General features: G+C 43.5%; 1 protein-coding gene across 1 annotated transcript in view; it reads right to left on the bottom strand.

Annotated features, from left to right (window-relative positions):
* Positions 1 to 15,006, bottom strand: part of Ccl28 (C-C motif chemokine ligand 28) — a 25,690-nt gene extending 10,684 nt beyond the window's left edge. The window contains exon 1 of the mRNA XM_021208811.1: positions 14,892 to 15,006. Within this exon, the coding sequence (XP_021064470.1) occupies positions 14,892 to 14,955 (64 nt within the window). The 5' untranslated portion in view covers positions 14,956 to 15,006. The remainder of the gene's footprint in view (positions 1 to 14,891) is intronic.
* Between the last annotated feature and the right edge of the window lie 1,548 nt (positions 15,007 to 16,554).

Below are 16,554 nucleotides of genomic sequence, written 5' to 3'. Positions count from 1 at the left end.
GGAGTTCAAATCCCAGCAACCACATGGTGGCTCACAACCATCCGTAACAAGATCTGATTCTGGAGTGTCTGAAGACAACTACAGTGTACTTACATATAATAAATAAATAAATAAATAAATCTTTAGAGTGGATGAGGGCAGTGTCAAGATTCTATTGGATGACAATGCCCCCTAGAGGTTCTCATATGCAAAGTCCTGCCAGCAGTTCCCAAAAGGGGGGGGGGAAAAGCCACTCCACAGCTTGCTTTATTTCAGTCACGACTCCAGACTTTGACATAAGAGAGATTTAGAGGTATCAAGTAGGCTGAAGAAGAGAATTATGTTTGAAACTTCTAATGGAAAACATAGAGGGAAAATGTCAAGACACAGGTATGGGCAATGAGTTCCTAACTATTGCTCCAGCCGCTCAAGGAGTAATAGCAAGGATTGAGAAATTGGATTGCATCAAATTAATAAGCTTCTGCACAGCAAAGAAAAATAATGAAGAGACAGGCCTCAGATTCAGAACAACTCTTTGCCAGCAATTCATAGAATATCCAGAATGTATACAGAAAGGAAAGAAGCCAAACACTTAAAAAACAAAACAAAACAAAACCTTTAACAAATGGGCAAATGAACTCAATAGACACTTTCCAGACTAATTTATAAATAAATGGGAACAATTGTCTTATAGCAGTCAGAGTGAGAATCATCAAAAACAAAGACCATAACCAAATTGAAGACAAAAATAAAAATAAAAATAAAGATACAAAGGAAAGGGGGCCCCGATACACTGTTGTTGAGATTCCAAGTTAGTACAAGCACTGTAAAAACAGGTAAGCAGGTTTCTCAAAAATAAAAATCAGAACCACCATGTGATCCAGCTATACCATTCCTGGGTATATGCCCAAAGGAACTGAAGTTAGCAAACCACAGAAATATGCAACACACCCATATGTGGTGTGGAGCTATTTGTAACACCCAGGTTATGAGCTCTGCCTATGCCCTCCCTCCCTACCTTGTGGTGAATGGAAATGTCTCCTGCAGGCTTAGGTATTTGGACACTTGGTACCCAGTGGGTGGCGCTGTTTGGTGGGGGTTGTAGATCCTTTAGGAGGCAGAGCCTTACTGTGCAGGAGGCATCAGTGAGAGAGGGCTTTGAGAAGAGATCTCTCCCCCCCTCTCTCTTTCTGTCTTTGTCTCTCTGTGTCTCTGTCTGTCTGTCTGTCTGTCTGTCTGTCTCTCTCTCTCTCTCTCTCTCTCTCTCTGTGTCTCTGTCTGTCTGTCTGTCTGTCTGTCTGTCTCTCTCTCTCTCTCTCTCTCTCTCTCTGTGTGTGTGTGTGTGTAATTCCTGTATGCAGTTGAGGATACGATCTCTCAGCTTCCTGCTTTACCTCCACAGTTTCCTTTCCATAACAATCCCCCTCTTCTATAAGTTGCTCCTGACCACAGCAACCAAAGCTAACTAATACAGTGCACGTCAGCGGCTGGGTGGATTAGGAGGAAAATGACGTGAACATAAAAGGGGCCTGCCAGGATTGCTCAGAGGGTCAAGCGGCTGGCAGCCTGATGACCTGAGCCTGGTCATCATGGTGGCAGGAGGGAACAACCTCCTGAAAGCTGTTTCCGACCTCCACATTCGTGTCCGTGGCACGTGTGCACCCACCCATCCTCCCATACAGAGAGATAAGTGTGATAAGATTTAAAAAGATGGTAAAGGGGATCTGCTAGAAACGTGGGTGGGAGGTGAGGAGAAAGTAAAAATGAGAATAGAAGGCTTGGATCAATAGAAGCACAGTATATATACATACATGAAAATGTAATAAAATCCATGCTTTTGTACAGTTAATCCATGCTAATAAAACAATTACATTTCAATTATTCTGCAGTAACACTGTTTTTACTTAGATGACACTGTTACTTACTTTGTAGGGAGAGCTGATCAGGGAGGGCAGATCTTCCCCTAAAGACTATACTGATGCCACCATTATATGAGGCCAAATGTCATGGGACAACCATTTCCAATCACAGATTACACAAACACAGATCTTTCCGATGGAGTTAGGATTCCTCTGAAGGGAACTAGATGAAAAAAATGTAAATCTGAGAGAGGTCTGGCGGAGTGGGCTTGTCAGGTAGTACACGTGTGTAGTCTGAAACACACACTAATGTGTGAACTAGCCTAAGGCTGTGAACTACAATCCTGCTCCGGCCGATCTGCTCCAGCTTCACCCACAGAGGATCCTGCAGGTGCCGGTTTGCTTTGGGAAGGACATGGCATACCAGCTTCAGGTCAGAATGCTCTTTTAAAAGTGATTTCTGAGACCTTCCTGCTGACAGGAGAAGCAAACACTTTGGTCAGTCGTGGAGAATAGGTTAACAACCAACGGACAATAAGTGACTCATTTACTAGCCAAACAGAGTATCTTGTGTGGAGCAGAAATCAAATATATGGAGCCCTTCTAAAGCAAAAGATACTCAAGGCTTATTACACTGAGGAAGAACACTAGGCGACTCTGTGGATGGAGAAGTCTGGGGTAAGTGTTAGGGAAGAATAGCAGCAGGCTACCCCAAAGGCAGAGTACCTCGTGTAGTGAACGGTTGAAGCTTTTTGGCTTATCCAACTTTGGTGCTATCATATGTAAAGAAGTGGGGAGGGATGAACACAACACAATACAACACACATTCGTATAGCCACAACCAACTTGTATCAAGTATAATCCATTTCCCTGTCCACTTTCCATGTCTTGTTTGGGAGCAGTGGCTTCCGATACTTCATCGTTGCAAGCAAGGCTGCAGTGAACACTAGTGAGAACAAAGCAATACTGTCTGCTATGCGCTGGAGACCACCTTAATTAATCTTCACAGAAACTATGAGCAGAAGAAGCAACAGTCCTCATTCCCATGGAGCAAATGTGTAACTAATGTGCAGAAAAGTTACATAGTATTTATTCCCGGAATCAAAAGACCACCCAGGACCTTCGAAAGACCCGTGGCTGTGCTTGGCTCGCTTTTCTGTATGTTTGCCTGGGGCTGCATCAGAATTTCCCTAGGTCAGTAGTTCTCAGACTGTAGCCTGCGTCAGAATGATTTGGAGTTATCTTAAGCTGGAGGCTACTGTTAAGTAGGTGAGACCCGAGCATGTGCAGCCCCAGCAACTTGGAGGACCACAGAACAAACATGTGTTGAATTGTTGAGTTGTAGGATGTGTGTGTCCTTGCCTATACTTGACCGTGCAAATAACTTTGTATTGATTGTGTTTACTTACACTACTTACATGTGGACTGGATGAGAGCTATGCCTTTGACATCTTCAACATTTCATAATGTTGCCTTGAAACTTTGCTGGGATTGGGGTGTATCTCAGTGGTAAAACAGTCTTAGCAGGAACAATACCCTGATTCATTTCTTGGCAATTTTAATTTACATTTCCTTATAGATAAGTTCGAAGCATTCAGTTTTGTCTTTTGAATTACCAAGTACTAATTTAACAAAGTTTTAAATAAAAACCCAGAATTTATGTATAGGAACTTGAATTATTTTTAATATTGTCCTGGTTACTTTTTATTGGCAACTTGAACTTCAACTGAAAAATAACCTTGATCAGATTGGCCTGTTGGCATGACTATGGGACATTTTCTTGACAGCTAACTGATGTAGGAGGGCCCAGGCCACTGTGGGTGGCACAGCCCCTAGGCAGGCTGTTCTGGGGAATGTAAGAGCTAGCTGAGCAGAATCCAGTAAGTGAGCCAGTAAGTAGGGAATCCTCTGGTTTTTGCTTCAGCTCTTCCTTGAGTTCCTGCTTTGATTTCCCTCAATGATGGACTGAAACCTGGAACTGTAAGCCACGTAAACTCTTTCCTCTCCCAGCCTGCTTTTGGTCAGAGTGATCTATCAATAACAGAGAAAGCAAACCAGGACAGATACTGACTGATCTTTTGTCAGTAGTTAAAAATATTTTCCCCACAATAGCTTTATAAGTTTTTCTTTATTGTTTGCTCTTTGTGTATTACTTTGAAGAAACTGTCATAATCAAAAATACTTTTCTTTACAGCCAGCATTTATTATATGTGTATTATAAGTCAGTATTCTTTTTTTGTAAAAATATGACTACCTATTTTCTCAGTTGTCAATAAGTTAATTTTTGTTTGTAATTAATTAAAAAGAGCTAAGAAAACATTTTCCTTTTCCTAAGAGAATTTTTTTTTGTAGACATAATGAGCAAATTTGTGTCTGGAACATGGCCCCCTTGCTCGATCCCATCTTCACGAGCTTCCCGTTTTCCATGGCTTTCTTCACTGCCTACGCTTGATTGTCCTGGAGCTTGCTCTGTAGACCGGGCTGATCTGCATGCCTCTGCCTCCTGAGTGCTGGGATTAAAGGCGTGTGCTGCCAAGCTTGAACCTAAGCTTCTCTTCAATTGTTCATCACAAGATCATTATAAGCACGGCCTCTATGCCTCAAATCTAGATTGAAGGCGTGTGTTGATCCAGATATAAAAAACCTGTGCTATCCCACCTCAAGATTCGGATCAAAAACCTGTGTCTTCCAGTCTTAAGATCTTGAATCAAAGGCATGTTGTTCTCCTGCCTCAGGATCTGGATTACAGATGTACCCTGCATTTCTGGATTGCAGTTCATTCCAGATATAGTCAATTTGACAACCAAGAATCACCATAACAATCCACCCCTTGCCTATTTGATACACTGTCATATCTCCTTATGTCTAAATGAAAATAATAACCAGGTCATAATAACACCTAATATAATATAACTATCCCTCCTACAACCTCATAATGCATAAACAATAATCAGGTCATAATAACACCTAACATGATATAACTATCATACAACCACGAACACATAATTAATTTAGAATATGTGCCAATGTCCCATATTCAACATCCTTTTCACAAGATCAGATCTTGCCCTGAGATCACCAGTCCTCTAATTTCATTAAATATCTTTAATCTGTCTATCTCTTTGAACACAAGCTTTAGCTCCATTCCACTTCCTGGTGTCCCTTTAACCCTTGAACCATATATTTTGTATTTTTTTCATTCTCAGCTTGCTACATTTGATCAAAATGCTCTTCATAAGAGTGAACCACAGGCCAGAGTCTATGCTAGACTGTTTTGAGATTTCTTTTGTTGATACAATTATCTCATCACTTTAGCTTCAGGCAGACTCTTCAGATTAGGGGAAAAAATAGTCACATTCTTCAACAAAATATCACAAGAACAATATTAGGTAACATACTAAAATTCTTCAAATCACCCTGGCACCATTGTCTTCCATGTTTCTGCTATGATAGTCCATTAAACACCTCTTAAGGCAATCCACTGCCTTCCTAATTCAAAGCCCCCATAGCCACATTCCTCCCAACGAAAGCATGGCCAGGCCTATGACAGCAATACCCCAGTACTGGTGCCAACTTCTGTCTCAGTTGAGGTTTTATTGCTATGAAGAGACATCATGACCAAAGCAACTCTTGTAAAGGCAAACATTTAATTGGGGGCTGGCTTACAGTTTCAGAGGCTTAATCCATTATCATCATGGCAAGAAGCAAGGCAGCATGCAGGTAGACATGGTGCTAGAGGAGCTGAGAGTTCTACATCTTGATCCAAAGGCAAATAGTAGGAGACGATGTTCCACACTGGGCAGACCTTGAGCATAGGAGACCTCAATGTCCTTCCCCCCCCAGTGTCACACGTCCTCAAACAGGACCACACCTATTCCAACCAGTCCATACCTCCTAATAGTGCCACACCCTATGGGCCAAGCATTAAAACACATGAACTATGGGGGCCAAATCTATTCAAACCACCACTGAGGGAAACTCAGTTGAGAAAAGCCTCCATATGATACAGCTATATGGCATTTTTTTAATCAATAGTGATTGATGTGGGAGGGCCCAGCCTGTTGTGGGTGGTGCTGACCCTGCACTGGTGATCCTGGGATCTATTTAAAAAAAAAAAAAGACTGAGCAAGCCATGATAAACAAGTCAGTAGGCAGCACTCCTCAGTGACCTTTGCTTTAACTCCTGCCTCCCCAGTTCCTGCCCTGTGTGAGTTTCAACCCTCATTGCTTTTGGTGTTAAACTGTTTGTTATATGGAACAGTGAATGAGAGAAACCCTTTTCTCCCCAAGTTGCTTTTGGTCATGGTGTTTCATTACAGTAGTAGTAACCCTAACTAAGACATGCATCAATTCCACATTCTCACCTAAGGTGTTTCTTGTGCTAAATCTTGATTCCTGATACAGTCATCTCTTCGTGAACTTTATTCTTCACTACTTTGCTGTCCTTGGTATTTTATTCTTTATATAAATTTTAGATACATCTTGTCTTGGGTCTATTTGTAGGTATCTAATAAGCTTTATTCTGTTCCAAATGCTCTTTCTTTAGAGATAAGGTCTTACTATGTAACCCAGGCTGATCTTGAACTTTTCTTTTTATTTATTTATTTATTTATTTATTTATTTATTTATTTATTTATTTATTTATTATATGTAAGCACACTGTAGCTATCTTCAAACACCCCAGAAGAGGGCATCAGATCTCATTACAGATGGTTGTGAGCCACCATGTGGTTGCTGGGATTTGAACTCTGGACCTTCAAAAGAGCAGTCGGGTGCTCTTACCCACTGAGCCATCTCACCAGTCCATGTATATTCTTGTATTCCTATCTCTGTCCCAGCTTTTTGCAGAAGCCCTACCTTTTTTATGTTAACATTGCTACACTAACCTTCTTTTGTTCAGTATTTGCTAATTTTTTTTTTTTTTATTTACCTTAGTTTCATTTAAGAGAAGGGTCCTAGGGGAAATGTACCCACTTGTCCATGCTAAGCACACTGTACTTGGAAACCACACCCCTTCTGTCCTAAATTTTACTTTTCGTTTTTTTTTTTTTTTTTTTTAAGTCGAGGTCTCACAGTGTTGCCACACCTGGCCTGGAACTATTTATTCTAGGCTGGCCTCTAACTTGTGAGATCAGCTTGCCTCTGCCTCCTGACTGTTGGGAATAAAGGCGTACATTGTCATCCTTTTCTGGGCTTTATCCGTTTCCCTTCTGGTGGGTTGGTAAGTTTTGTACATTTCCTTTGTTGTCCCTGGAGCTGCAGCAACACAGCGTGTGGGAGCACAATTGAAATGCAGTTTTGATGCCTGTAATTCCAGCGTTTGCAAAGTGTCTTAGTCAGGGCTCCTATTGATGTGATGAAATGCTATGATCAAAAGTAACTCGGGGAGGAGAGGGTTTATTTTAGCTTACAACTGTCAGGTCACACTCCATCACTGAAGGAAGTCAGGGCAGGAACTCAGGAACTGAAGCAGAGGCCATGGAGGAACATTGCTTACTGACTTGTTCCCAGGACTCACTCAGCCTTTCTTATGCACCCCAGGACGACCTGCCCAGGGGTGACTCCGCCCACAGTGGGAAGAACCCATCATTAAGGAACCATCCTGCAGACTTGCCCACGTACAGTGTGATGCAGGCATTTCTCAATTGAAGTTCCCTCTTCCTAGTTGGGCCTGGCTTATGTTACATGGACAAAACCCTAAACAACACAAAAAAGTAAAGACAGGATCAGGAGTTAAAGCCAGCTTCATTTTTCTTGCAGTAGATGGGCGCTAACACAGAGATCCACAACTGGACAAGGTGCAGACAGATTTTAGAACACCTAGTCCTAAACAGGTTGTCTTCATCAAACTGCTTAAGGCTTGGGGATCTGTGCGAGAGAGGAGGTAGAGAGAGGGTAAGAGCCAGAGACTATAGATGACTCCAAGGACACAGTGTCGTCCAGACGACAGGACTGGTGGGTGAGCATATGAAATCATAGAGACTGGGGCAACAGGAACGAGGCCTGCACAGGTTCAAGCCACATAGGGTCCCAGGGCTGAGGCCTGGGAAGTGGACATAGGCTTCCATTCCTAACCAGGAAGCTGTCTTCGACTGATATCCACTGGCAAAGGAAAAACTAGTTTTCTCCAGTGAAGTTTTGATGGGTACATTAGCCACACTTCAGGGTAAGGCCCAGCCCAGGAGTAGCTGCCTAACACAAAATGAACTCAGTTGCTTTTCATTGTGTGTGTGGGTGGTGGTGGTGGGCGTTTGTTTTGTTTTGAGAATATGTGTAGGGATGTGGGGAGGAGCTGGGAGGAGCTGGAGAAGGGGAAAACCATGCTCAAAATATGTTGTATGAAAAAAATATTTTCAACAAAGAAAAAGAAAGCAAGCAAGCCAGCTTCAATTGGGTAGTGATTTTTTTTTTTTTTTTTTTTTTTTTGGCTACCTTGTGCTACAAGAGACCTAAAGAAACAAAACAAAACAAAGTAGAAATCAGCTGGACTTGAGGAGTTTCATCTTTTAACAAGATAAAATAGATTACCAAATACTGTGCAATGAAATTACTTAAATTTTAATATAATTTCAACTTTCTTACAAATAAATTTTGGGGGGAGGGGGAGAAAAAGGCAGTGTGAGCTGGGTGTGAGCTACACACGCACAGTCTCAACCCCGGAGGCTGAAACAGGAGGCGGTGAGTTTGAGGCTAACCCGGAGTATGCAATGAAACTCCTCTGGCTCAATAAATACAAGTGGTCTACCCATGTAATCCCAGCATTTGGGAGGTAGAGGCAAGAGGAGAATGGGGAGTTTCAAAGTCATCCTTGACTACATAGAGAGTCAAGGCTGGACTGTGCTTCTTGAGACCCTGTCTGCAAAAGCAGTGGTTGGGGAGAGAGAAGAAAAGAAAAACAGTTTAAAAAGCACGTCACAGGAAACAGTAAAAAATAATAAAAATGCGTATGCCACTGTTAGAGAAAGCACTCCCAGTGTCAACAAAGAATATGAAAGATGTTCTAAGCTGCTTCACTGTCCCAAGGCTGAGGGTCAGTTAATAAACAGTGCTTAGAATGTGACTGGCGTGCTGGTTAATAGTTAGTGTAGGCATAATGTTGTGTACACTGTGTAAAGTCTACCCTCGGGTTATTCAAATGCTGATTTCTCTGCCCCCATAACTTGCCTCAATCCCGACCGACGCTGCATTGAGATGCTTATACCAAGAATCTCCTGTCTCAGGTTTGTGTCAACTGTTCTTACCATGTATTCTCTGCCTCGTCAGCCAATGCTGATCGCCCAGTGGCTGGGCAGAACAGAGAATGGGGTGGGATGTCTGCTAGTGTGAGGGAGCAGAGAAAATGAGCAGATGCGCCAGGAGGATGGAGGAATTGGAGCCCTGAAAAGGGAGTCCGAAGAGCCAGATCAGTAATAATATGCAAGGATCATGGGATGGGGCTGGAGAGTAGCCTATCAGCATGGAAGGTCAGGGTAGGCCATTTAATTGCTCAGCTATTGAGGTGCAGTTTTAAATCTTGATTTCTCTGTGCAGTTATTGGGGTCTAACATAAGGTAAGGAAAATTCAGCCGCTGGAATAATTCACTGTTTACATTTATATTAAGAATAATTCAGGGCCAGAGAGATGGCTCAGCGGTTAAGAGCGCTGACTGTACTTCCAGAGGTCCTGAGTTCAATTCCCAGCAACCATGTGGTGGCTCATAACCATCTGTAATGGGGTCTGATGCCCTTTTCTGGTGTGTCTGAAGACAGTGACAGTGTACTCATATGATAAATAAATAAATAAGTAAAATTAGTAAATACATCTTTCAAAAAAAGAGTAATTCATGAACAGTTTAGTGTCACCACGAACAACCTGGGAAGAGGAAATCTCACCTGAGGGGTTGCCTACCTCAGACTGACCTGGAACAATGTCTGAGAGAGAGTGTCTCAAATGATGATTGATGGGGAGGGGGCCCAGCCCATTGTGCATGGCATCATCGAAGTTTGTGGTCCTGTGCTATATTAAAATAAAATAGCTGAACCTGATCCAATAGATGAGACAGTAAAACGACATTTACAACATGTCTCCATAGTTTCTCTTTCCAATTGCCTGTCTTGAATTCCTGCATGACCTCCCTCAGTGGGAAACAGGGACTTGGAGTATAAGAGGAAACAAATCCTCTCCTCCACCAATCAGCTTTTGGTCAGAGTGTTTCATCACACCAAAAGAGTCAACCTAGCACAGTAAGTTAGAAACACATGTGCCCATCTAATGGACCTCATGGTAGCGGGGCCATGTTATACAGGATGCCCACTACTGTTATTGAGTAGGCAGAAGGATTCGTCAATTTGTGATGCACGGGGTTGCACTGCCCAAATTCCCTCCCGCATACCTTTGGAGCCATGAAATGTTTGGCATAAGAAGAGGGGGTAGGAGGTTTCCTTTGCCAGTTCCAAGATATGGTACTTACAGAATAAACTCTGGAGAGTGGAAGGGCCTTGAATTATTTTGTGTCTTAAAGAGGGGCCAGTGAGATGGCCCAGTGAGTGAAGAGCTTGCCACAGAAGCTTGGCAACCAGAGTTCAACCCCCACATCAAGGTGGAAGGAAAAAACCCACTCCACAGAGTCGTCCTCTGACTTCCGAATGCACGCCACGGCACAGGTGGCTGAGTGCTGACTCTATGCCAAACGGCATGTATGTGATCTCATTTAGTCATGCGATTAAGTAAGGGAAATACTGTTTAGTAGAAAGGAGACGAGCTTGAAGAGGCTAAGCAATTTCCGTAGTTCTTGAGTCTCAGAATGCAGAGCTCACACATCTAAGTATGTCAGTGTTTCTCAAACTGGATATTATAGACCTCTGGAAAAGCCCAACAGATGCTTTCCCAGAATCTGTGAACTCTCCAGAGATTCAATGTGTCACTTCAGTGACTTTTTAACCAACATGCTCTGGTCTTCCAGAAGATCATCTTAAGAGAGCGCTTTGAGGACATTTGAATCTGGCTGGCTTCATGGTAATGCCAGTGAGGTTAGCAGGTGCACTAATACCACCCTTGTCCCAGTCCAATCAGACAAAAACCAACTGAACATTGCAATGCATCGACACTAGGGGAGGCAAATTACTTCATTGTGGTTCAATCAGAAATAGGTGAGGTGGAAGCGCTTGCCACACTCTACCTGTCAGGATGTGCACCAGGCCCACAGGCAAGCCACCTCTGCTGGGGTGAAAGACTAGACTATTCACAGCAGTGATTTGACTTCCAGCCAAACGTTCTTAATGGTCAACAAATTGACATCATCTTGGCTTTATAGTTGTCTTTAAATTTTGAACATTTTTTTTGGCATTGTAATAGAAGTGGTTTATACAGTGCACAATTAATTATACCTGGTTTTGTTTATACTCCTCCCTTTAGAGGAGTTCATATATTACCCATATTGCCAAAGGCTGTTATTCTATCACACTGTGTTGTTCTATCACACTGTGTTCTTAACATAGAAAAGGATGTTTTAAAAATATACCTGTAGCTATGTTGCAGGAAATATTTAAAAAACAAAATGGCACCATCCCGAGCTATACCCAACCACTCTCTGCCCCGGTGGTCTCCGTCTCACTGCCTCCATGGCTAGCTCCAGGCAGCAGTTGGTCTTCCTAGCTCAGGTTTGCCTGCCTCAGAGCTGATTGTGTCTTCCCAGCCACCTGCCCCCTGCGGCTAGCTGTCACAAATCGCCTTAACCAAGCAAGTCAAAACTCTTAAAGCTTATAATTATCAGTCAGTTTTAAATATCAATAAATTCTCAAGTCACAAGATGCCCACACAATAATTCCAGAGCCAATTGATAATGATACACGCTGCCCACTTAGATTAGACAAGTTATCCCAATTATTCTTTCATTTTATGATATTCATAGCTACCCGTGACTACATAAAGCCACATGGATAAGGTTCATCCTCTTCTCCACCCATCTTTTCTTCTCCTCCTCCTCCTCCTTCTCCTCTCTTCCTGTCCCTGTCCCTGTCTCTGTCTCTGAAACTCTTAGCTCTGCCTTCCTTTTCCCTGTCCAATCGCGGGCTTCTTGTTGAATTAATATTCAAATTAATTGGGAGGAAATTCTGCTACATAGCTACATTACATTTGCAACTTTTAGGAACCAAAATACAACACTTAATTCATGATATAGGACTGAGGAATACACAAACGTGTTTTAACTACAGGGCACACCCAATAAGAACTTGAAGGGGAGCAGGTCACAGGGCCCATTATGTCCGACCTGTCGGGGACCACTGCTGATGAAATGGAAGAACTTTCCAAACACATACATATTTTGGTAATTCCCCCCTACAAGTGATTTGGTAAGTTTGTCGTCTTGTTTTGTTTTGTTGTTTTGTTTTGTTTTAAGCATCAAGTATATAACAAGTATTTGTGTGATTCAGGACCCATCCTAACAGCTGCAGGAAATCAGGCTCCACCCACGGATGGAGCTACATCCCACAATCTGCATCTTTTGCATACAAATGCAACCTGAGTCAAAGGACAGTTAGAACAGCCAGGAGGAGCCAGTGAGGAGGCTCAGCAGGTAAAAAAGCACTTGCTGACCTGAGTTTGAGCCCCAGGACTCAGATGATAGACGAGAGTCCTACCAGCCTCCCTCTCACCGCCACATGGTTCCATGGTGACCTCTGTTAAACATAGTACCAAATGTAAGAAATATTTTTTTAAAAACCAGTTAAGAGAAACTAACCCTAGATTGTGGAATTAAATAATCTGGCTCAAAGTCATGGATGGCAGACATGCTCACGGGCTCTGTAATGAGTTCCTGGAACCAGCAGCCACATCAGCAGACATAGGGTAGGCTCTGCCTCTGGACAGGGTCCAAGGTTTTGGCTATGGATAAAGTCACCTGCTTCCTGATTAATTTGGAACACTCTGGGAATGCCAATTATTGAAATACCATACGGAGAAAATAATCTGAACTGACATCAAGATAATGGAACAGCATTGTCCCCGAAAGAACAAAATGTGTTTCCTAGTCTCAAACTGGCACCGGACACTTCCCTGTCCCTTCCTCCAGTCAGCCAAGGCCACCTGTCACTTTTCTGCACTGCCATGTCTTCCTCTACCAATTTGGCTCCCTCCCCCAGCCTCCCCCCTTCCCCACACCAGCTCCTGCCCCTGTTTAGGTCCAGAATCACTTAGTACTACCACGGGGCACCCTCCTGCAATGGAAATGTACTGAAGAAGACTGGCATTGGACCCTTTTAGCTCTGTAACTGTTCTCAACTCAACCTCCATGAATTTTAACTCAGTATCATGTAGGTTATTATTAGATTTTTATTTTATTATGACTATGATAATTGTTCTTTTGGTTTTTCCAAGACAGGGGTTATTTGTGTAGTTCTGGCTGTCCTGAAACTAGCTCTGTAGACCAGGCTGGCCCCAAACTCATAGAGATCCAACTGTCACTGCCAGTGCCCCCTGGGTGCTGGGATTACTACCACCACCTGCCCAGTTTTAGATTTTTAAAAACTTAGTTTATATGTGTTTGCTCGTGTTGTGTGTGTGTGTGTGTGTGTGTGTGTGTGTGTGAGAGAGAGAGAGAGAGAGAGAGAGAGAGAGAGAGAGAGAGACCCATGAACATGCAGTTCCTGAAGAGGTCAGAAGAGGGCATCAGATGTCCTGTAAATGGAGTTACAAACAATTTAAGCTGCCACATAGATGCCAGAAATGGAATCCAGTTCTCTGTAAGAGCTACCGACCCATCTCTCTACTGCACCACACACACACACACACACACACACACACACACACAGAGAGAGAGAGAGAGAGAGAGAGAGAGAGAGAGAGAGAGAGAGANAGAGAGAGAGAGAGAGAGAGAGAGAGAGAGAGAGAGAGAGAGAGAGAGAGAGCGCACAAGAGCATCATTTATTTTAAATAGCAGAAGGCCCTGCTGAACCACAGGCTGGCAGTCTTAGCTCTCTGGTTACCGTCACTTGATGTGCTTTTCAGCCACCTAAGATGTTTAGATGCTTGCCTCTTACCCCTCTCTACCAGGACTCAGCCCCTGTGAGGGTTGGTGCTGCAAGCCAGAGCCTCCCTCATTCTCTCCCCCTCAACCTACCCTTTCCTTCTGTAGGAGGGACGGCTGAAACAGGTCAGGAAGCTGGAGGGAATTCATTTCAAAGTACTGTATGAAAACCTTATTTGGTAGAGTCGTAGACACTGGGCGTCAAACCCGAGCCAGTAAATTTGAGAGACTTTGAAAGTCCTACAGGCACAATGGTGAATTTCTCTGAAGAGATATTACAAAATAAGATGAAAGCTTCCTTCTTTATCTTGTTAAAATAGATTGGTAGCAATGGGGAAGGCCAGATTTTTTCCTCTTCTGATTCACTTAAGCTCGGCACCTTGGTAGACTACATCAAAACCCTTAAGCAAATGGTGACAGGATGCACACACTTCATAAGACAAAGACAACTCCAGGGGAGGGACAGAAGCTCATCTATTGCCACCGTTGCAGCCAGGGAAAGAACCACTATGGCCAGGTCTGAATTTTTTCTGTGCTGGGGCTTAAACCCTGGGTCATATGATGCTAGCTGAGCTCTCCGAGCTACACGGTTAGCTGTCAACTCTCACTTCAAAGGGAAGCTGTAAATCATGTGTGTGTGTGTGTGTGTGTGTGTGTGTGTGTGTGTGTGTGAGTGTGTGTGTGTGTGTGTGTGTATACATGTATCTGCATGAACATGTATGTGTACATATGGGTCTCTCTCCCTCTCTCTCTCTCTCGTGTGTGTGTGTGTGTGTGTGTGTGTGTGTGTGTGTGTGTGTATTTGTGCATATGTGCGCCTGTGTGGAAGGGCTCATCACCAAACAGCTGGTCAATATTCCAGGGGTAATGAGTTTCCCTCCAAGAAACTCCTGATCGTGAATCTGTACTGTTCGCCAAACGATCGGAGAGCAATGGAAGTCTTACCCAAGAAAAAGAGACATTTCTTTCAGCTTGCTCCTTCCAGCCCCAACTTAGGAGGTATCCCCTCTTCCACCGGAGCCACAGGTGACTGGTGCCCCCAACTCACCTTCTGAGGTTCGAAAAGCCGCACACACAGCCACGGCCATGAGGGTGAGCCCTGCTTGCTGCATTCCCGCCTGACCCACCGAGTCTGGCAATGACTCAGGTGAGGCTGTGGGATCAGGAAGTAAGTCTAATGTGGAGAAACAGCTTAAGTAGGCCAGGACGCCCCACCCCGGGAGGCTCTCACCTTTCTTTCTTATGCCAGGTTCCGGGCTGGCAGTTAATGCCCAGCCTGCCGCGTGCTCACATTGCCAGAGACTGGAGAGCATCTGCGGCCGTGTACCAGCTATTGAGGTCATTAAGAGTTCATTCATCAGAACCATTTGGAAACCATTGAAAATCTAGCAGTCTATATAAACACATCCGCCAACCTCCATCTACACTCCAGAGTTCTAGTGTAGGAGCATCTTTTGAATTTCACAGTAGCTTCATAGATGATTCTGATGGGCATGTCTGTTGAGAATCATCACTAGCAAAAAAAAAAAAAATTATTTAGGGGTTTGAAACAGGGAGTTTTGGATGACAAGGGTGGTAAGTCATACAAATTATCTGCATAGAAACATAGAAGGACATTCACGTGGACTCGGATTGCAGTCAGGCTCAGGGAAGGGTGAGGACAGAGAAGGGGGATCAAGAGGCATGAGGATGCACTGAAGAGGTGGGATTATGTCTGTCTGATGTGCTGTGGCATGAAGAGTTAACTGTGGCTAACAAAAATAAACTGCTTATTTCAAAAAAGCCAGCAGAGAAGATTTGAATGTCCTCAACACAAGGAAAGGACAAAGATGGTCCCAGCTGCTTTAGACACAAGTATTGAAATCTCACACTGTATCCAACAACATAATTTTATGTTTCTTAAACATACACATATGTTTTAGTTAAGGTTTTCATTGTGCTGTGAAGAGACACCATGACCAAGGCAACTCTTATAAGGACAACATTTAATTGGGGCTGGCTTATGGGTTCAGAGATTCAGCCCATTATTATCAAGGTGGGAAGCATGGCAGCGCCCAGACAGACATTGTGCTGGAGAAGGAGCTGAGCGCTCTACATCTTGATCCAACTGCAGCCAGGAGAGAAGACTGGCATCTTCCAGCTGCTAGGAGGAAGATCTCTCAAAGGCCACCCCCAGAGTGCACACTTCCTCCAACAAGGTCACACCTTCTAACAGTGCCTCTCCCTGGGCCAAGCATACTCAAACCACCACCACAACACACACACACACACACACACACACACACACACACACACACAGAAGGTAAAGTATGATCTCCATTCAATCAATGCCTGTTGCCACGTGTACTGTGGGTTAAAGGACCTTATAAAGGTTTCTAAACAGCATATTTCACAAAACAAAAAGAGGATAATAGTGGAACTTGCTTTACTCTTTGTCTTGAAAAATGTGTATACAGATGCACTATTTCAAAACTCCTATCAACATTCAAATGTCCTAAGACCTATTCAACAATCCCCCCAACCTTCTTTTTGTGTTAAGGCTCCTTACCATTTAGCCTGTACTAAGTGTGAGTTCTAATTCATAGTGGATTTGTTTCTTTTCTTTTTCTTTCTCGAGACAGGGTTTCTCTGTGTAGCTCTGGCTGTCCTGAACTCACTTTGCAGGCTGGCCTCGAACTCAGAAATCCACCTGCCTCTGCCTCCTGAGTGCT

The sequence above is a fragment of the Mus pahari genome, chromosome 11 (assembly GCF_900095145.1).
Source record: "Mus pahari chromosome 11, PAHARI_EIJ_v1.1, whole genome shotgun sequence".
Lineage (NCBI taxonomy): Eukaryota > Metazoa > Chordata > Mammalia > Rodentia > Muridae > Mus > Mus pahari.
The sequence above is the reverse complement of the archived record's forward strand: the minus strand, read 5'-3'. Positions and strand labels throughout refer to the sequence as shown.